Source organism: Amaranthus tricolor, chromosome 5, assembly GCF_026212465.1.
Source record: "Amaranthus tricolor cultivar Red isolate AtriRed21 chromosome 5, ASM2621246v1, whole genome shotgun sequence".
In the NCBI taxonomy this organism is placed as follows: Eukaryota; Viridiplantae; Streptophyta; class Magnoliopsida; order Caryophyllales; family Amaranthaceae; genus Amaranthus; species Amaranthus tricolor.
The window spans coordinates 4,343,826-4,366,000 of record NC_080051.1 but is presented as its reverse complement, the minus strand read 5'-3'; the positions used below and the strand labels follow the sequence as shown (position 1 = coordinate 4,366,000).

Below are 22,175 nucleotides of genomic sequence, written 5' to 3'. Positions count from 1 at the left end.
TAATTTTGTTGTTGTTTACTTGGATGATATTCTAGTGTATAGTAAAAACAATGAAGACCATATGGTGCATTTGAAGAGGTTGTTTGAAAAATTGAGGGAAGTAAAGTTGTATGGAAAGCTTGAGAAGTGTTTTTTTATGACCCCTAGTGTGTCATTTTTGGGATACATTGTGACTAGAGAAGGAGTGCAAGTAGATCCAGAAAAGGTTAAGGCAGTTAAGTCTTGGTTGGCTCCAACCAATGTGCATGAGGTAAGGAGTTTTCATGGGCTTGCTTCTTTCTATAGGCGGTTCATTAGAAACTTCTCTTCTATTATGGCTCCCATTACCGAGTTAACAAAAAAGGGTGAATTTGAATGGACTGAAAATGCTCAAAGGGCTTTTGATAAAGTCAAATACATGCTTTGCAATGCACCTATACTTGTTCTCCCTGATTTTAACAACGTGTTTGAAGTAGAGTGTGATGCAAGTGGGGTTGGAATAGGGGCTGTCCTTATTCAAGAAAAGAAGCCAGTAAGTTTCTTTAGTGAGAAGTTAAGTGAGGCTAAATTGAATTACTCTACTTATGATCGTGAATTTTATGCCATCGTTAGAGCTCTTGATCATTGGTCTCATTACCTTAGACCAAAACCCTTTGTTCTTCATTCTGATCATGAAGCTTTAAAATTCATAAATGGGCAACAAAAACTTAATAAAAGACATGCAAAGTGGGTAGAATTTCTTCAATCATTTACCTTTAGCTCCAAATATAAAGATGGAAAAAGTAATATTGTAGCTGATGCTTTATCTCGAAGAGCATACTTGCTTTCTATGGTGGATGCTAAGGTTTTGGGTTTTGAACAACTCAAGGAGTATTACAAAGATGATCCTGATTTTGCTAATGAATTTCCAAAGCCATCGAAAGATTACGTTGATCAAGATGGTTATCTTTTTAAAGGTAACAAGTTGTGTGTTCCTAAAGGTGGCATTCGTGAATTGTTGGTAAGAGAAGTTCATAGTGGTGGATTGGCTGGTCATTTTGGCATTCAAAAGACTCTTGATATTCTTGGTGAGCATTTCTATTGGCCAAGGATGATCAGGGATGTTACTTTAGTTGTGGAGAGATGTGCTACATGTCAAAAGTCAAAAGGGCATTTCACAAAGGGGCTTTATACTCCATTACCTGTTCCAGATTCTCCTTGGGAAAGTGTTAGCATGGATTTCATTGTTGGGCTACCACGGACTCAAAGGGGTAGAGATAGCATTATGGTGGTGGTAGATAGATTTTCCAAAATGGCTCATTTTGTAGCTTGTAATAAAACAGATGATGCAGTAAAAGTGGCTGAATTGTACTTCAAGGAAATTGTCAAACTACATGGCATTCCTCGAAGTATAGTTTCGGATAGGGACTCCAAGTTTTTAAGTCACTTTTGGAGGACCCTATGGAAGTTGGTTGGTACCAAGTTACTATTTAGCACCTCTCATCATCCCCAAACTGATGGACAAACAGAGGTGACAAATAGAACTTTGGGTGCTTTGTTACGTGGTCTTGTGAGCAAAACGCAGAAAGATTGGGACATGAAACTAGCCCATGCGGAGTTTGCTTACAATAGGGCTCATTCTTTAACTACTTCTCGTTCTCCTTTTGAAGTAGTGTATGGAGTGAATCCATTTGTGCCTGTTGATTTGATTCCCTTGCTGAAAACTAATATGGTAGAAAAAGATGCAAAAAAGAGGGTGGAAACCTTTCAAAAAACCTGTGAGCAAGTAAAGAAAAGAATTGAGGAGATGAATAAAAAATACCAAGAGAGAGCAAACAAAAAAAGGAAACAACCCATATTTAACCCTGGGGATTTGGTTTGGCTTCATTTGAGAAAAGAGAGATTTCCGAAGCTTCGCAAAAACAAGCTCATGCCTCGTTCTGATGGTCCGTTTAAAGTACTTGAGAGGGTAAATGATAATGCATACAAGATTGAACTTCCTGATGAGTTGATGGGTGTTAGTGCTACTTTTAATGTGGGCGATTTGTCACCGTACTTGGATGATTCAAGTTTGAGGACAAACTCTTCAAAAGAAGGAGAGAATGATCCAAGATCAAATACGTTATCTCATGAGCCGATTGCTTTAGTTCTTGAAGTACTTGGTTTTAATCCTTTTAAATCTGAATTTGTTACATGTCTAACTTGGGTTGAAGATTAAGTAAAGCTACCTATATATTGGTTGGACGTCACTTTGATAGGTCCAAGTTTAGTTATGTTTTTTTAAAGTCTTTTACCACTTAAATCTGATTAATTAGCTACTGCATGCTTGGGGAACAACTTAAATCAGCCTAATGCATGCTTTGGAGGCTATTTAATGCTGTTTTGTGAGTTCCAATGCTTGTTCCCCATGCTTGGACGTCCCACCTTAATTTCTCTTGCTTTTTTTAGCTTCCTTTTGCTGTTGTAACTCTATTTAAAGAGAGCTATTCATGAATGAAAGTTCAGACTTGTTTTATGAATCAACCTTTGTGTTTTCTTCTTGCCTATCTTTGTGTTTGTCCAAGGTTAACAAGAGTTCTTTAATACTTTGAGTGTGTTCTTGAGTATTAAACTAGGGGAGATTGAGTTTGTCTTGTCTCTAGCCTAAATACTATTGCATTGAGTTTGTTCTTGTGCTTTGGTTGTCCTATTTTCATTCAAATATACATTCTGCCCAAATTACTTCTTCTTTCTTTTCTTTTGTCCTTCTCCTTCCTTAATCATTTAGGAAGTCTTGAGTTAGCATTTACATCATTTGGTATCAGAGCTTTGGTATTTTAAAGAGTGTTTCAAAGTGTTAATTCATTCAAAATAAACACAAAAAAAAAAAAAAAAAAAAACTATGGCTGAAGAAAACCTCGCTGAGCTATTGAGATCAATCAATTTGAGGTTAGAAAGAATGGAGAAAAAAAATGAAGAGCGTGAGATTGAAAAACAAAAGCAAGATACAAGAATGGATGCTATGGCTGATATACTTTTAAAAGCTACAAGAAAAATTGGTGAGATTGAAAATGAGGATTCTAGTAGTGGAAATAATTATAAATCTTTTGATGAAGATAGGGGGCTTAGAATTGATCTTCCAGAATTTGATGGAGGTCATGATAGCGAATCATTTCTTGATTGGCTAAGGCAAATTGAAACCGTGTTTGAATATAAGGAGTATGATGATAAAAAGAAGTTTAAGCTTGCTGTTCTTAAACTCACTAAACTTGCTGCCTTATGGTACGAAAATGTTAAAGCAAATAGAAGAAGAGAAGGAAAAAATAAAATGGACTCTTGGGAAAAATTTAAAAAAAAGATGAGGGATAAATGGGTGAGTAAGGAGTATGAGCAGGAGCAATACTTGAAACTTACACATCTTTCACAAGAAAATGAGATGAGTGTGGAAGAATACATTAGAGAGTTTGAAAAACTATGTTTGATTTGTGATTTGCAAGAGAAGGAAGCCTTTAAAATTGCTCGTTTCATTAAAGGGCTGTCCAAAAATATTTGTAGAAAAGTGGAAGTTACTCATTATGCTTCTTTTAGTGATGTTTGCAAATTGGCTTTGAAATATGAAGCACAATCCAAGGAAGAGAAAGAGAAGGAAAAGCCTAAGTTTCCTTACAAAGGTACTTCGAAGTTTACTCCTTCCAACTCAAAAGGGAGTACTTTTCAAAGTAAGGCTTTCCCATCTAGTTTTATAAGCGAAAAATCAAAAGAAAAGGCTGTTGTGTCGCCTAGTGAACTTGCAACAAGGAGGAAATGTTTTAAATGTCATGGAAGAGGACATATTGCTAGTGAATGTCCTAGCAAGGCTGTTTTAACATCTACTCAGTGTGCTATTATGGATGAAGAGGAAAAAATGTATAATTTTGTGGCAAATGAAGTGGAAGATTTGGAGGATGATTATGAGGAGGAAATACAACCAGAAGATGAGTACAATATGATGGTGGTTCGAAAAGTGCTATTTAGTGAGCCACAAGCTGATTTGAAGCAACGCCACAATTTGTTTCATACTAGATGCAAAATTGGAGAGAATACTTGCAATGTTATAGTTGATAGTGGTGCACAAACTGATGTAGTATCATCTGAAGTTGTGAGTAAGCTGAAGTTAGCTACTAGAGATCATGAAGAACCTTACAAGTTGAATTGGTTGAATGATAGCACTGGAATAAGGGTGAGGAAGCAAGCTTTGGTTTCTTATTCTATTGGAGGCTTTGAAGATGAAAGATGGTGCGATGTAATTCCCATGGATGCTTGTCACTTGCTGCTTGGAAGACCATGGCAATTTGATCACAATTCGGAGCATAGAGGAAAAAGTAATGAGTATATTGTAACAAAAAAAGATGGTAGAAAAGTCAAATTAATTCCCTTACCCCCTAAAGTTGCTAAGAAAGAAAAAGACAAAAGCAACTATCTTGTAACATGTAATGAGTTTGAAAAAATAGTGGATGAATATGGTGGTGGTTATGCTTTGGTTCTAAGGACCAAAGATCAGATTAGTACTTCTTGTGATAACTCATCTTCCTTAAATGAGTTATTAGAAGAGTACAAAGATGTATTTCCAAATGACTTGCCCAAGGGCCTCCCACCAATAAGAGGCATTGAGCACGCCATTGACTTGATTCCTGGAGCACCTTTGCCAAATAAAGCTGCTTATAGATGTAACCCCGAGGAAAGTAAAGAGCTTGAGAGGCAAGTGAGTGAGTTGATTGAAAGGGGCTACGTGAGAGAAAGTCTTAGTCCTTGTGCTGTCCCTGCCCTTTTAGTGCCTAAGAAAGATGGCACTTGGAGAATGTGTGTAGATAGTAGATCCATAAATAACATAACCATCAAATACCGTTTTCCTATGCCTAGGTTGCAAGATATGCTTGATGAATTAAGTGGAGCCTTAGTCTTTTCAAAAATAGATTTAAGGAGTGGTTATCATCAAATGAGAATAAGGGAAGGGGATGAATGGAAAACTGCTTTTAAAACAAAACAAGGGTTATATGAGTGGTTAGTGATGCCATTTGGGCTTTGCAATGCTCCAAGTTCTTTCATGAGGTTAATGAATGAGGTTCTCCGTCCTTTTCTTAATAATTTTGTTGTTGTTTACTTGGATGATATTCTAGTGTATAGTAAAAACAATGAAGACCATATGGTGCATTTGAAGAGGTTGTTTGAAAAATTGAGGGAAGTAAAGTTGTATGGAAAGCTTGAGAAGTGTTTTTTTATGACCCCTAGTGTGTCATTTTTGGGATACATTGTGACTAGAGAAGGAGTGCAAGTAGATCCAGAAAAGGTTAAGGCAGTTAAGTCTTGGTTGGCTCCAACCAATGTGCATGAGGTAAGGAGTTTTCATGGGCTTGCTTCTTTCTATAGGCGGTTCATTAGAAACTTCTCTTCTATTATGGCTCCCATTACCGAGTTAACAAAAAAGGGTGAATTTGAATGGACTGAAAATGCTCAAAGGGCTTTTGATAAAGTCAAATACATGCTTTGCAATGCACCTATACTTGTTCTCCCTGATTTTAACAACGTGTTTGAAGTAGAGTGTGATGCAAGTGGGGTTGGAATAGGGGCTGTCCTTATTCAAGAAAAGAAGCCAGTAAGTTTCTTTAGTGAGAAGTTAAGTGAGGCTAAATTGAATTACTCTACTTATGATCGTGAATTTTATGCCATCGTTAGAGCTCTTGATCATTGGTCTCATTACCTTAGACCAAAACCCTTTGTTCTTCATTCTGATCATGAAGCTTTAAAATTCATAAATGGGCAACAAAAACTTAATAAAAGACATGCAAAGTGGGTAGAATTTCTTCAATCATTTACCTTTAGCTCCAAATATAAAGATGGAAAAAGTAATATTGTAGCTGATGCTTTATCTCGAAGAGCATACTTGCTTTCTATGGTGGATGCTAAGGTTTTGGGTTTTGAACAACTCAAGGAGTATTACAAAGATGATCCTGATTTTGCTAATGAATTTCCAAAGCCATCGAAAGATTACGTTGATCAAGATGGTTATCTTTTTAAAGGTAACAAGTTGTGTGTTCCTAAAGGTGGCATTCGTGAATTGTTGGTAAGAGAAGTTCATAGTGGTGGATTGGCTGGTCATTTTGGCATTCAAAAGACTCTTGATATTCTTGGTGAGCATTTCTATTGGCCAAGGATGATCAGGGATGTTACTTTAGTTGTGGAGAGATGTGCTACATGTCAAAAGTCAAAAGGGCATTTCACAAAGGGGCTTTATACTCCATTACCTGTTCCAGATTCTCCTTGGGAAAGTGTTAGCATGGATTTCATTGTTGGGCTACCACGGACTCAAAGGGGTAGAGATAGCATTATGGTGGTGGTAGATAGATTTTCCAAAATGGCTCATTTTGTAGCTTGTAATAAAACAGATGATGCAGTAAAAGTGGCTGAATTGTACTTCAAGGAAATTGTCAAACTACATGGCATTCCTCGAAGTATAGTTTCGGATAGGGACTCCAAGTTTTTAAGTCACTTTTGGAGGACCCTATGGAAGTTGGTTGGTACCAAGTTACTATTTAGCACCTCTCATCATCCCCAAACTGATGGACAAACAGAGGTGACAAATAGAACTTTGGGTGCTTTGTTACGTGGTCTTGTGAGCAAAACGCAGAAAGATTGGGACATGAAACTAGCCCATGCGGAGTTTGCTTACAATAGGGCTCATTCTTTAACTACTTCTCGTTCTCCTTTTGAAGTAGTGTATGGAGTGAATCCATTTGTGCCTGTTGATTTGATTCCCTTGCTGAAAACTAATATGGTAGAAAAAGATGCAAAAAAGAGGGTGGAAACCTTTCAAAAAACCTGTGAGCAAGTAAAGAAAAGAATTGAGGAGATGAATAAAAAATACCAAGAGAGAGCAAACAAAAAAAGGAAACAACCCATATTTAACCCTGGGGATTTGGTTTGGCTTCATTTGAGAAAAGAGAGATTTCCGAAGCTTCGCAAAAACAAGCTCATGCCTCGTTCTGATGGTCCGTTTAAAGTACTTGAGAGGGTAAATGATAATGCATACAAGATTGAACTTCCTGATGAGTTGATGGGTGTTAGTGCTACTTTTAATGTGGGCGATTTGTCACCGTACTTGGATGATTCAAGTTTGAGGACAAACTCTTCAAAAGAAGGAGAGAATGATCCAAGATCAAATACGTTATCTCATGAGCCGATTGCTTTAGTTCTTGAAGTACTTGGTTTTAATCCTTTTAAATCTGAATTTGTTACATGTCTAACTTGGGTTGAAGATTAAGTAAAGCTACCTATATATTGGTTGGACGTCACTTTGATAGGTCCAAGTTTAGTTATGTTTTTTTAAAGTCTTTTACCACTTAAATCTGATTAATTAGCTACTGCATGCTTGGGGAACAACTTAAATCAGCCTAATGCATGCTTTGGAGGCTATTTAATGCTGTTTTGTGAGTTCCAATGCTTGTTCCCCATGCTTGGACGTCCCACCTTAATTTCTCTTGCTTTTTTTAGCTTCCTTTTGCTGTTGTAACTCTATTTAAAGAGAGCTATTCATGAATGAAAGTTCAGACTTGTTTTATGAATCAACCTTTGTGTTTTCTTCTTGCCTATCTTTGTGTTTGTCCAAGGTTAACAAGAGTTCTTTAATACTTTGAGTGTGTTCTTGAGTATTAAACTAGGGGAGATTGAGTTTGTCTTGTCTCTAGCCTAAATACTATTGCATTGAGTTTGTTCTTGTGCTTTGGTTGTCCTATTTTCATTCAAATATACATTCTGCCCAAATTACTTCTTCTTTCTTTTCTTTTGTCCTTCTCCTTCCTTAATCATTTAGGAAGTCTTGAGTTAGCATTTACATCATTTGGTATCAGAGCTTTGGTATTTTAAAGAGTGTTTCAAAGTGTTAATTCATTCAAAATAAACACAAAAAAAAAAAAAAAAAAAAAACTATGGCTGAAGAAAACCTCGCTGAGCTATTGAGATCAATCAATTTGAGGTTAGAAAGAATGGAGAAAAAAAATGAAGAGCGTGAGATTGAAAAACAAAAGCAAGATACAAGAATGGATGCTATGGCTGATATACTTTTAAAAGCTACAAGAAAAATTGGTGAGATTGAAAATGAGGATTCTAGTAGTGGAAATAATTATAAATCTTTTGATGAAGATAGGGGGCTTAGAATTGATCTTCCAGAATTTGATGGAGGTCATGATAGCGAATCATTTCTTGATTGGCTAAGGCAAATTGAAACCGTGTTTGAATATAAGGAGTATGATGATAAAAAGAAGTTTAAGCTTGCTGTTCTTAAACTCACTAAACTTGCTGCCTTATGGTACGAAAATGTTAAAGCAAATAGAAGAAGAGAAGGAAAAAATAAAATGGACTCTTGGGAAAAATTTAAAAAAAAGATGAGGGATAAATGGGTGAGTAAGGAGTATGAGCAGGAGCAATACTTGAAACTTACACATCTTTCACAAGAAAATGAGATGAGTGTGGAAGAATACATTAGAGAGTTTGAAAAACTATGTTTGATTTGTGATTTGCAAGAGAAGGAAGCCTTTAAAATTGCTCGTTTCATTAAAGGGCTGTCCAAAAATATTTGTAGAAAAGTGGAAGTTACTCATTATGCTTCTTTTAGTGATGTTTGCAAATTGGCTTTGAAATATGAAGCACAATCCAAGGAAGAGAAAGAGAAGGAAAAGCCTAAGTTTCCTTACAAAGGTACTTCGAAGTTTACTCCTTCCAACTCAAAAGGGAGTACTTTTCAAAGTAAGGCTTTCCCATCTAGTTTTATAAGCGAAAAATCAAAAGAAAAGGCTGTTGTGTCGCCTAGTGAACTTGCAACAAGGAGGAAATGTTTTAAATGTCATGGAAGAGGACATATTGCTAGTGAATGTCCTAGCAAGGCTGTTTTAACATCTACTCAGTGTGCTATTATGGATGAAGAGGAAAAAATGTATAATTTTGTGGCAAATGAAGTGGAAGATTTGGAGGATGATTATGAGGAGGAAATACAACCAGAAGATGAGTACAATATGATGGTGGTTCGAAAAGTGCTATTTAGTGAGCCACAAGCTGATTTGAAGCAACGCCACAATTTGTTTCATACTAGATGCAAAATTGGAGAGAATACTTGCAATGTTATAGTTGATAGTGGTGCACAAACTGATGTAGTATCATCTGAAGTTGTGAGTAAGCTGAAGTTAGCTACTAGAGATCATGAAGAACCTTACAAGTTGAATTGGTTGAATGATAGCACTGGAATAAGGGTGAGGAAGCAAGCTTTGGTTTCTTATTCTATTGGAGGCTTTGAAGATGAAAGATGGTGCGATGTAATTCCCATGGATGCTTGTCACTTGCTGCTTGGAAGACCATGGCAATTTGATCACAATTCGGAGCATAGAGGAAAAAGTAATGAGTATATTGTAACAAAAAAAGATGGTAGAAAAGTCAAATTAATTCCCTTACCCCCTAAAGTTGCTAAGAAAGAAAAAGACAAAAGCAACTATCTTGTAACATGTAATGAGTTTGAAAAAATAGTGGATGAATATGGTGGTGGTTATGCTTTGGTTCTAAGGACCAAAGATCAGATTAGTACTTCTTGTGATAACTCATCTTCCTTAAATGAGTTATTAGAAGAGTACAAAGATGTATTTCCAAATGACTTGCCCAAGGGCCTCCCACCAATAAGAGGCATTGAGCACGCCATTGACTTGATTCCTGGAGCACCTTTGCCAAATAAAGCTGCTTATAGATGTAACCCCGAGGAAAGTAAAGAGCTTGAGAGGCAAGTGAGTGAGTTGATTGAAAGGGGCTACGTGAGAGAAAGTCTTAGTCCTTGTGCTGTCCCTGCCCTTTTAGTGCCTAAGAAAGATGGCACTTGGAGAATGTGTGTAGATAGTAGATCCATAAATAACATAACCATCAAATACCGTTTTCCTATGCCTAGGTTGCAAGATATGCTTGATGAATTAAGTGGAGCCTTAGTCTTTTCAAAAATAGATTTAAGGAGTGGTTATCATCAAATGAGAATAAGGGAAGGGGATGAATGGAAAACTGCATTTAAAACAAAACAAGGGTTATATGAGTGGTTAGTGATGCCATTTGGGCTTTGCAATGCTCCAAGTTCTTTCATGAGGTTAATGAATGAGGTTCTCCGTCCTTTTCTTAATAATTTTGTTGTTGTTTACTTGGATGATATTCTAGTGTATAGTAAAAACAATGAAGACCATATGGTGCATTTGAAGAGGTTGTTTGAAAAATTGAGGGAAGTAAAGTTGTATGGAAAGCTTGAGAAGTGTTTTTTTATGACCCCTAGTGTGTCATTTTTGGGATACATTGTGACTAGAGAAGGAGTGCAAGTAGATCCAGAAAAGGTTAAGGCAGTTAAGTCTTGGTTGGCTCCAACCAATGTGCATGAGGTAAGGAGTTTTCATGGGCTTGCTTCTTTCTATAGGCGGTTCATTAGAAACTTCTCTTCTATTATGGCTCCCATTACCGAGTTAACAAAAAAGGGTGAATTTGAATGGACTGAAAATGCTCAAAGGGCTTTTGATAAAGTCAAATACATGCTTTGCAATGCACCTATACTTGTTCTCCCTGATTTTAACAACGTGTTTGAAGTAGAGTGTGATGCAAGTGGGGTTGGAATAGGGGCTGTCCTTATTCAAGAAAAGAAGCCAGTAAGTTTCTTTAGTGAGAAGTTAAGTGAGGCTAAATTGAATTACTCTACTTATGATCGTGAATTTTATGCCATCGTTAGAGCTCTTGATCATTGGTCTCATTACCTTAGACCAAAACCCTTTGTTCTTCATTCTGATCATGAAGCTTTAAAATTCATAAATGGGCAACAAAAACTTAATAAAAGACATGCAAAGTGGGTAGAATTTCTTCAATCATTTACCTTTAGCTCCAAATATAAAGATGGAAAAAGTAATATTGTAGCTGATGCTTTATCTCGAAGAGCATACTTGCTTTCTATGGTGGATGCTAAGGTTTTGGGTTTTGAACAACTCAAGGAGTATTACAAAGATGATCCTGATTTTGCTAATGAATTTCCAAAGCCATCGAAAGATTACGTTGATCAAGATGGTTATCTTTTTAAAGGTAACAAGTTGTGTGTTCCTAAAGGTGGCATTCGTGAATTGTTGGTAAGAGAAGTTCATAGTGGTGGATTGGCTGGTCATTTTGGCATTCAAAAGACTCTTGATATTCTTGGTGAGCATTTCTATTGGCCAAGGATGATCAGGGATGTTACTTTAGTTGTGGAGAGATGTGCTACATGTCAAAAGTCAAAAGGGCATTTCACAAAGGGGCTTTATACTCCATTACCTGTTCCAGATTCTCCTTGGGAAAGTGTTAGCATGGATTTCATTGTTGGGCTACCACGGACTCAAAGGGGTAGAGATAGCATTATGGTGGTGGTAGATAGATTTTCCAAAATGGCTCATTTTGTAGCTTGTAATAAAACAGATGATGCAGTAAAAGTGGCTGAATTGTACTTCAAGGAAATTGTCAAACTACATGGCATTCCTCGAAGTATAGTTTCGGATAGGGACTCCAAGTTTTTAAGTCACTTTTGGAGGACCCTATGGAAGTTGGTTGGTACCAAGTTACTATTTAGCACCTCTCATCATCCCCAAACTGATGGACAAACAGAGGTGACAAATAGAACTTTGGGTGCTTTGTTACGTGGTCTTGTGAGCAAAACGCAGAAAGATTGGGACATGAAACTAGCCCATGCGGAGTTTGCTTACAATAGGGCTCATTCTTTAACTACTTCTCGTTCTCCTTTTGAAGTAGTGTATGGAGTGAATCCATTTGTGCCTGTTGATTTGATTCCCTTGCTGAAAACTAATATGGTAGAAAAAGATGCAAAAAAGAGGGTGGAAACCTTTCAAAAAACCTGTGAGCAAGTAAAGAAAAGAATTGAGGAGATGAATAAAAAATACCAAGAGAGAGCAAACAAAAAAAGGAAACAACCCATATTTAACCCTAGGGATTTGGTTTGGCTTCATTTGAGAAAAGAGAGATTTCCGAAGCTTCGCAAAAACAAGCTCATGCCTCGTTCTGATGGTCCGTTTAAAGTACTTGAGAGGGTAAATGATAATGCATACAAGATTGAACTTCCTGATGAGTTGATGGGTGTTAGTGCTACTTTTAATGTGGGCGATTTGTCACCGTACTTGGATGATTCAAGTTTGAGGACAAACTCTTCAAAAGAAGGAGAGAATGATCCAAGATCAAATACGTTATCTCATGAGCCGATTGCTTTAGTTCTTGAAGTACTTGGTTTTAATCCTTTTAAATCTGAATTTGTTACATGTCTAACTTGGGTTGAAGATTAAGTAAAGCTACCTATATATTGGTTGGACGTCACTTTGATAGGTCCAAGTTTAGTTATGTTTTTTTAAAGTCTTTTACCACTTAAATCTGATTAATTAGCTACTGCATGCTTGGGGAACAACTTAAATCAGCCTAATGCATGCTTTGGAGGCTATTTAATGCTGTTTTGTGAGTTCCAATGCTTGTTCCCCATGCTTGGACGTCCCACCTTAATTTCTCTTGCTTTTTTTAGCTTCCTTTTGCTGTTGTAACTCTATTTAAAGAGAGCTATTCATGAATGAAAGTTCAGACTTGTTTTATGAATCAACCTTTGTGTTTTCTTCTTGCCTATCTTTGTGTTTGTCCAAGGTTAACAAGAGTTCTTTAATACTTTGAGTGTGTTCTTGAGTATTAAACTAGGGGAGATTGAGTTTGTCTTGTCTCTAGCCTAAATACTATTGCATTGAGTTTGTTCTTGTGCTTTGGTTGTCCTATTTTCATTCAAATATACATTCTGCCCAAATTACTTCTTCTTTCTTTTCTTTTGTCCTTCTCCTTCCTTAATCATTTAGGAAGTCTTGAGTTAGCATTTACATCATATTCTGGCAGAGCTCTGATCATTTGCCTCTCCTTTGTTTTGCGTTATAGCACCGAGATAGAGTATAGGGATTATTTACGTAAGCATACAGAAGTTGAAGACGGAATTATGTAAGTTGAACACAAGAGAGTATACTGCTTATGTTGTGATCGTTTTCCCTCAAAACCTCACCCTATTTCTGCTGTTTCTTTTGATTTTCTGACTATTACTGTCTGTGTTATTCTTAGTTTGAGTTTTTGATTATCAGGTGCTTCCATTTTGAGTTGCCTGTAGTACAAACTCCTGTACCTCGACTGCTGGAAGGGATTGAACTTCCTGAAAAGGTAGCTAATCTGCAGTTTTTCAAAAAACTGATCACAATTACCCGGAAGTATAGAAATGATGTAAATTAGTATACAACTTGACACAGACAATACTTGAAAGCGATATTATGGAGACAATGCTTTGGCATGAATACAGGGGCAGACCACCAATTACTAGGTATGATGATGGTCTGTTTTATTTTTGTACACTTGAACTGGAAGAGTAGAAATGATGTGTAACTTTTTGACATTATTATTGAATGTACAGGGCTATATCAGTTGGTGTTAGGAAAGACAAGGCAGTAAACGAAGCCTCTACATTCAGACAAGCTGGCCAGGTTGGCTTTGAATCTTCCGGTAGAAGAAAAGGAATCCCTTTAAGTTCGTACCGGCCTCATAATGCTATGAATCAAAGGCATCACAATCATTTCGGGAACATGAATTCTACATCAACTTGTCCTCAAAGTGTTGATAGAGGTTTACAGAATATGAGAATATCACCTCATAATGCAAATAGATCATATGACAGTGCGTATAACAGAGACACGCAAAATTGCACTGTACAACAAGAAAACACTTGGCGACTAGTTTCCCATTCAAGGAATGCTGTTTCTAGTCAAGGCAGTGTGGGATGTACACCGCAGTTTAGGCCTCATAATGCAAATACACATCAGTTCTTGGGCCGGGGAAGAGGAAGAGTCGGAAGGGGAAGAGGAAGAGGCAGAGCTGGGCCACGGCCCCAAATGTATAGCCATTATCCTTGATCTTACGGCTGGTTTGTCAATCATATGTTACACCTAAATTTTTGGATTCACCGTGTTACCCCTTTTTGCTGCTTATATGCTCATTAATTTTTGGGGGTTTGCTAACTAACAATATACCTAAGCCCTTATATCAATTGTGGTGGTCGTGGAATGTTATAATGTGGTAAGGGGAATGATTACTAGAATTATCATACTTTTGAGTTTTGACTAGGAAATATGTGTTGATTACCATTTTTTATGCCTTATTTAAAACACACTGGTTGGGGGCCGAGTGCTAAGCATGCGGTCCGTCAAATTACACTATTGAATTTTGTTCCGGTTGTGGAGAGAACAATCAACATTCTCAACAAAGATGAAGAGAATGCCTTTTAAGGTTCACTGTGTATATGAACTATTGGGGAGGTCTGAGTTGTTTTTTCGACTGTTTCACTGTGTTTTCCAACACAAGTTAGCAAATGAGGGCCGGGGATTCTCCTCCGATGATTAAGTCAGCAAGGGTTTTGAGATGATTACTGATAAAGTTTATAAGGAATTAGAGCTGTTTTTGTACGAGAGAATGATACTTGGGTTTCAGTGTAAAAGTTACGTTATTATTGATGATGCATGACACTGTATATATAGTGGTGGGCTTTAGGAGAGGTTTTCAAAACTCTAATGGCAGTTTAAGCTTTAACCTTAATTGGAATCTTGGGATTAGTGGAGAGAGAAATAGAATATTTTGTAAGCCTATGAGGCATTTGGTGATTTGCTAATCCTTATACCCTGGTCTCCACTCTCTGTCTTTTAGTACACCTACATGGTGCCTTGCCTTATACAAGTATTGACAACTAGTCTAAGCATAATTGTAGTTGCTTCCTGCCACATTATCGTTTCCGTTGTCATCATTCTGCATAATCAATCATTCTGCAGGTATTCATGTTCTTCATTTTCTGCCAAAGTCCTTTTGATATGACCCTACTGCTTCTGTGAGTCTTGTAGTCTTGAGTCTTAGCTGAGGAGTAGGTTTAATCCTCCAGGGAGCTAAGTCGTCCTTCCCAAGGAGCCTGGACTTTTGAAGGGGTTCTAGTTTCTTTGTCCTGTCCTTCGTTTATGGTAGTGATTGGGGTTTCTCCTCTTTCAGAGTCTTGGGACTAAGAGTCATGTTTCAGCACATACAAATTTAATATTGATATTTTATTCATTTTTATTGTCTACAATACAAATAATAGGTTGTAAGTCGTAAAACATAATATTGAACACGCAAATTCGCTATAATTTTATTTGAAGGTAGAGGACATTGCCATAAGAATCAACTCGAAATATAACCGGATTAAAACCAGCATTCCTACATAATTACCAAAACAAAAAAAAATACTTAAAGCATTAGCTAAATATCATTAGACCATAAGTACCTAATTGAAAAATAAGAAAAGTTCAATGTAGAAGGTATATACCCAAGGTGGTTGAGTTGCTTCCATAGGATACTAACAAATATTTTAGTATTTTCTGTTGGTTTTGCTTCAAGCTCATTTATGGGGAACAAATCATCTAGTTCCTTTGCCCTTGTAGCCTAAAATCAGAGAGAAAAGAGATTACATAGCTAAATTATGCATCTTAATCTTATCTTGATATTAATGCCTAATCTAGATTAAGTTAATTATCAATGCTCAAAGAAAATAGAAACAAACTTGTATGTGCTGAAACAATAGACTAATGTCTACAATAACGATAGAACAAACAAAGAATGTGTTATGTTGTAACTTAACTTCTCATTCATTGGGTAATTTGGATCAGCAATTTGATTACATTTACTCTTTTTAGCCACAAGCTATTATAGTAATTGTTCGTTTTCTCTAATTCTCATCATCTGGGGCAATGAACTAACTCTAAAGCTCCAATATGATCTACCCTTATAGTGCAAAAACAAGGCTGCATTACATCACATCGGCTACATCGTAAAAGATTTTAAAAATAAACCGATATTTCCCGCGTTGTAAAGGGTAAAAATTATTTTTGGGCCGTATCAATGGATATCTTTTGGTAAGTGTTTTAAAAGTATAAAAAAAATCGTGTTTTAAGCCGCAGCAATATCACCCCAATTAATCAATCAATAAACTATGCAGCCTATGTAATAAATTCATCAAATCAGGAGAGTAGAAATTTGGCTTCCATAATGATACCCAATTTGAAGTAAAACCCAGATAAATCTGTAAACCCATAAAGAAATATACTTTATAAATCATAAAAATAATAATAAATAGTTCCAATTTCAGAACATATCCCATCTTAAATCTCCAATAATTAATCAAATCATCTCAATTAACGAACTCTTCGTAAAAAAAAACCAAGAAAAATAAATCCAATTAAATAACAACCCAAATAAAATGTTGAATGAAATTAAAAACTATATCTTTGGGATTTAAAGTATAACGGGTGAAAGTATAAGGACGTCCATGACAATAAGGCTTAAACTTTTATCTTTGTAAAGTACCCAAGACATCATAATTTTCATCTAAAGAACTTATTGAAACATGTTGATGTATAATCTAATAGGATTAGATTAACAAAAAGACTTTCCAAATGTTACAAGATTTAGAAAATGAATGTGTTTGGCTTAGAAGGTTTACGTATGAAAAGGGATGATTTTAAGGGGTTTATGTGGGTATAATCACTAGTGGAAAAAAACGTATTTGCTGCTTATCATTTGCTGCGGTTTTAGTATATTCGCAGCAATTAATAGGAAAAAGATTTAGAAAAAAAAAAACTATTAATTGCTGTGGTTTTTTGGTTCAACCGCAGCAAATACTCCATTGCCATAATAATTGCTGCGGTTTCCCTTCCGACCGCAGCAAATAACTGTTAACTGCTTTATTATTTGAGTGTTATTTGCTGCGGTTGTTGATGCCCGGAGCAATTAAGTGCCATTATTAAGAAATTGCTGCGGTTCTCCCTCGAAGCCCGTAGCAAATATTGCTTCTAAAAAATTAAAATGACGTTCCAGTAGCTTCTTTGCAGCCATTATTCACACTTACTGTAAAATCAAAAGCCCTCCTAAAACCCACCATTTTCGCACATTGCTACTGTTGCTTCTTCATCTTTGTACTGTGTGTCGTCTTCAATTTCGTTTGTCTTCTTCATCATTGTACTGTTGCTTCCTTCAGTTTCGCATACCCAACGAACATTTCAACCTAAACCCACCATTTTCGTTCTTTTTCTTCTTCTTTAACATTTGAAACCCACCATTGTTGCTTCCTTCAAAAACCCACGAAATTAGGACTTAGTCTTGTTCTTCTTCAAGGTATTATTTTTTCAAGCTTAATTTAAGTTCTTCAACCTTCATTATGTTTTAGGAATTTAGTTTTTTTATACTAATTTTTTTTTCATTGTATAGGTTACACAACCCACCAAAACCCACGAAATTCAAGGTATCTTTTTCATTTTGATTTTGTAAAGTAGGTTTAAATTTGTCATACTTTATGAATGTGTATGTTGTTGTTGTTGTTGTTTTTAAGTTTTAAATTTATCATATATTTCATGTTCGTTTATGCAAACATTTAGTTACTTGGAGTTCATTGATGTATGAGTATATCAGTATATGTTATTTTGATGTGGTTTTCTCTTCTAAAGTGCTGTTTTGTTGTTGTTGAGTATATCAGTATATCAGTATATCAATATTCAGTATATGAGTTCAATGGCCTGTTTTGTTGTTGGTATTTTATGTTGGTAATAGGGATGATATGTGTTTTCAATTTAACAAGCATAAACTATTAAAAATTATTTTGTTTACAATTTTCCATCACTATCTAATACCACATCTCAAAATGAGTTGGTTTTGTTTAGTTTAGTATTCTTGGATGTGGCAGTAGTCTTTTTGTTTACAAGTTGCAACTTCTTATGGAATTTTTGCGTTAAATGTTTTGCAGTTGCTATGCAAATGCTGTGCTCCAATGCCTTGCTTACACTCGACCCTTGACAATGTATCTCCTTCAAGGACTTCATTCTAAAGAATGCAAGTATCTAATCCTCTTGTGCACCTAGACTTAAATACTTTTGTAGTTGTTTGACTTTTGTGCTTAAGAACTCTCTTTTGCTTTCTTTCTGTCAGGCTGGAAGGAAAAATGGTGTTTTGTTTGTGAGTTTGAACATCTTATGCTAAAGGGAAAGGAAGGTTACACTCCACTATCCCCCATTCGAATCCTCTCTAACATTACTCATCTTGGTCATGGAAGAGAAGAAGATGCCCATGAGTTTTTGAGGTGAGAAACATTCTGACATCTATAACATTCTTTTTTACATGTATTCCTGCACATGGAGTTTTAACATAATCATGGATGTATTTATTGCCCCTACTGCTAAGATGGCAGGTATGCTGTTGATTCTATGCAGTCGGTTTGTGTTGAGCTGGCTGGACTTGCAGGTTCAGTGGCTGAAGAAAGCACTCTCGTTGGCATGACATTTGTAGGCTATCTTCATTCTAAGGTCTGACTCTTTGCTGAGAGCGAGCATTGATATTCTGTAACTTCTGTATTGACTTTGCTTGTGCAATATTAAGTTTTTGTTTTTTTATTTCAGATAAGATGCATGAAGTGCCACTTTAAATCAGAGATATATGAAAGGATGATGGACCTCACTGTAGAGATAGAGGGGGATATCAGGACTCTGAAACAAGCACTTAAAAGATTTACGGCTTCTGAAATGTTAGAAGGAGATAACAAATACTATTGCAGCAAGTTCTCCAAATTTTTTTCACATTTCCTCAACTAACTATTTTCTTAATTTTTAATTTAATAAAAATATTTGTATGGTTTTTATTATATATACTCAATGCCAAAGCCTTTATCCCTGCAATATGCTTTTAATTATATGTTTAGATTTCATTATTTTGCTTGTCATTATGCTGCAGATGTAAATCTTATGAGAAAGCTAAGAAGAAGTTGACTGTATTTCAAGCACCAAACATTCTTACAATCATGCTTAAGCGATTTCAGGTTATTCTCTAGATGCCAATCTGGAGTGTTCTTTTTTCATATCTGCAAATATGCTTTAGATATGCATGCTTATCTTTTCACTATTCTTTTCAGGCGGAAAATTTTACGAAGTTAAGAAAACCTGTTAAGTTTCCCGAAATTCTGAACATGACTCCTAAAATGAGGCACTCAAGTGATAAAGACCCTCAATACTGGAACCTATGTTTCACAACCAGAAACTTGTGCTAAGTGCTCTTTGATGGGTGGACTATGCACGCTGGATCGGTATTCAGAAAGCTCATGATGAAGAGCATGCTTAAGAGTAGTAGATTCACGTGGTTTTGCCATCACACAAAACATAGGCTAACTTATTAGTCTTTATTATACAGGAGGTTTGTGCTCTCATATTACCATCTATATTTTTAATGTATTAAAAAGAGAATGGAAAGCCCAGTGTCTACTACTTTTCTTCCTCTCTTTGTACCTGTATTTTTTTCACTAATGGAAGTGAAGTTCTCAGGAAGACTAAAAATTTTCATATAGGAAGAATGGAAGTCGGCAAACTGAAGCATATTTGTTCCTTTTTTGTAATTAGTATAGATTTTAATTACTATATAACTTTAATGTATATTATATATATATATATATGTACGTACATATTATTAATATTGGATTATTATTACAAATAGATTTTTGGTGATTATTTGTGATTATCATTTGATTTATTATTGGATTAATCATTGTTATTAGAATGTACATTATTATTGGATTATTATGAGTATAAAACGAAAAAAGAAAAAAAAAATAGAGTATTTGCTGCGGTCAGAGGCAAAACCGCAGCAAATAATGCACACTTATTTGCTGTGGTTTTGCCCTTGACCGCAGCAAATAACCCTCCTTATTTGCTGCGGTTTTTGCCCATGACCGCAGCAAATAATGCCCTTATTTGCTGCGTATTTGCTGCGGTTTTGAACCGCAGCATTTAAAGTAGGACATTTGCTGCTATCACTATTGCTGGGGGCCAAAACCGCAGCAAATAATGGCAAAAAAACCGCAGCAAATGAGGTTTTTTCCACTAGTGAATGTCGAATGGAAAATAATGTTTTGGCAGAGGTTTCAAGGTTTTTAGATAGGATTCAAAGATATTCTGGAATATGATTTTAAAGGTTTTAAAACACGTTTTAAAGGACTGTTTTGCGGGTTTTATTATATTACGAAAATAAAATAACAAACTAGAAACACTCACTAGATTGTTATGATTCAAGGATATGCAAGTAAGGAACACTCGCTTAATCTTACTAGGGTGTATTCTTAATTTGAGGAACACTCACTCGAATTTTATCATACAAATTAGTACGTTTGGAACTCTTACAAACTCATTAAGTTCTTCAACGATGAGAACTTAACTTCACTATTGGAAAAACATTTAAAATACTTACACAAGTATAAGAACAAATGCATAAGACAAAGATTTTGATTGGAATTCAAATAGAATTATTTTTATTCACGAAATAAGGCCTTTATATAGACTTACAATCATAAGAAAATTCTAGAAAAAAACCCTTCACTTCACTAAAAACAATCAAGTGATTACATTAACCCTAATTAGAAATCTAAGAAACCTCTTTCGAATTCTACTACAAGAATTACATTCATACAAATAAAAATATAAAATTAAACACCTCAAATTCCAACCATTGAAAGATAATAATTCGTCCCTTGTGATGCTTGAGATCTGAAACCTCTTGGTTGCCATGGAATGCTTCAAATCTTTTGATAGTCTTCTTGAATTCCACCATTAAAGATGAACAAGAACCAACCATATTTAGAGCTGTTCAAAAATGACCCAACCCGAAAATCCGATCCAAAACCAAAAGTAAACCGACCCGAAAATATGTTCTTTTTTTAGGTTTATCGAACCGGCATTACCCGAACCGGTTGACAACTAAAAATGGGAAAACTGAACCAGAGCTGTAATTGATTTTTCTAATCGACACGTAAACGTTAACCGAGATTACCCGAACCTAATAATGACCGACCCGAGTCATATCCAACCCAAATCATGCTCGAGACCGAACTCGATTCAGCTAAAACCGACTTAACCCGAACGAAGTTTAGATCGAACTACTGTAAACCTGAACCAATTTTTTACATAGAATTATGATCGACTCATATTCAATCATCTTATTAGTTATTTTATTAAAGCGATAAATATTTTAATAAAATAAATTTTTTAAATACATGGTTTCATATATTTAGACACTAGTGGAAAACACCTCATTTGCTGCGTTTTTTGGCCATTATTTGCTGCGGTTTTGGCCCCAAGCAATAGTGATAGCAGCAAATGGCCTATTTTAAATGCTGCGGTTAAATACCGCAGCAAAAGTGGTCATTATTTGCTGTGGTCATCCCATAACCGCAGCAAATAAAGAGGAGTATTTGCTGCGGTCAGCCTCAAAACCGCAGCAAATAGTTAATTTTTTTTTTTGCTGGGTTAGAAGGCTCTGCGCGTGCCGCGGAGATTTGGGCGAGGCGCGGAGGTTGGTCTGTCTGCCTTCAAATTTATTCTTCACTTTTTTTTTTTTTTTTTTTTTTTTTTTTTTTTTGCTTTTCGTTTAATAGTTTTAAATATAAACGATGATTAATCCAATGATAATCACCAATTAACTCCAATAATCACCAATAATCTCTTTGTAAACTCTCGATCGTATATATAATATAATAATATGTACATATAAAAATTAAAGTCCTAAGAAATCAAAAGGTGCTTTTAAACTTGACACAATTACTTTTAAACTTACTCTAGTCATAAAAATAATGAATACTTGACTTCAAAAAGAGTGTCACACATCAAAAGTTCTCGGTTTTTGAGATTCAATCCTACATGTTTCATATTGAAAGCAGCTAGCGAAAGTGAATAGTGGATTCGAGTTGAGAATTTTTGTCTTTCAAATAAACATCGACATGGCAAACTATCAATCTGTAAATCCAACGAAACACAAATAAGCATTAAACTCATCCAAAAACATAATTAATTAACATCCTAAAAGTACATTAGAATACCAACTTAATCCTAAAAATAGAAAATGAATAATACATTATCAACAATCAATCACCAAGGAACTTGATCATTCACAAACATCGCGTTCAATCTTAAATCTTTATAAACATAAAAATAATGACACAAAAGCATCAAACCTTTTGAACCTGATTGAAGCTAAAAGAATTGTTCATTAGCTAAAAGATATCTTCTTGTATTTTATAAGTATTGTATATAAATCTCATTTCATTCTGA

General features: G+C 35.6%; 2 protein-coding genes across 5 annotated transcripts in view; both read left to right on the top strand.

Annotated features, from left to right (window-relative positions):
* The window catches only part of LOC130813245 (5'-3' exoribonuclease 3-like), a 51,922-nt gene extending 36,650 nt beyond the window's left edge, over positions 1-15,272 (top strand). For 2 of the 4 annotated variants that reach the window (XM_057679033.1, XM_057679034.1), the window contains 4 exons: positions 12,919-12,978; positions 13,116-13,191; positions 13,278-13,348; positions 13,439-15,270. In XM_057679033.1, the coding sequence (XP_057535016.1) occupies positions 12,919-12,978; positions 13,116-13,191; positions 13,278-13,348; positions 13,439-13,934 (703 nt within the window). In that variant the 3' untranslated portion in view covers positions 13,935-15,270. Of the gene's footprint in view, positions 1-12,918; positions 12,979-13,115; positions 13,192-13,277; positions 13,349-13,438 lie in introns of all 4 variants that reach the window. The other 2 variants (XM_057679036.1, XM_057679035.1) reach the window with 2 other exon arrangements.
* Positions 15,273-16,512: 1,240 nt separating this feature from the next.
* Positions 16,513-19,129, top strand: LOC130812807 (ubiquitin carboxyl-terminal hydrolase 17-like). The gene is made up of 8 exons (XM_057678413.1): positions 16,513-16,575; positions 17,541-17,623; positions 17,837-17,922; positions 18,019-18,169; positions 18,278-18,392; positions 18,486-18,643; positions 18,817-18,901; positions 18,995-19,129. The coding sequence occupies exons 1-8, from the start codon at positions 16,513-16,515 to the stop codon at positions 19,127-19,129; spliced, it is 876 nt and encodes a 291-aa protein (XP_057534396.1).
* Positions 19,130-22,175: the final 3,046 nt, after the last annotated feature.

Excerpts from the sequence above, each read along its gene's own strand:
- LOC130812807 (XM_057678413.1), top strand. The coding sequence starts at position 16,513 with ATGAATGTGTTTGGCTTAGAAGGTTTACGTATGAAAAGGGATGATTTT. Across the intron at positions 18,170-18,277 it reads GATGCCCATGAGTTTTTGAG|GTATGCTGTTGATTCTATGC; the intron begins GTGAGAAACATT and ends CTAAGATGGCAG. Across the intron at positions 18,902-18,994 it reads TCATGCTTAAGCGATTTCAG|GCGGAAAATTTTACGAAGTT; the intron begins GTTATTCTCTAG and ends TATTCTTTTCAG.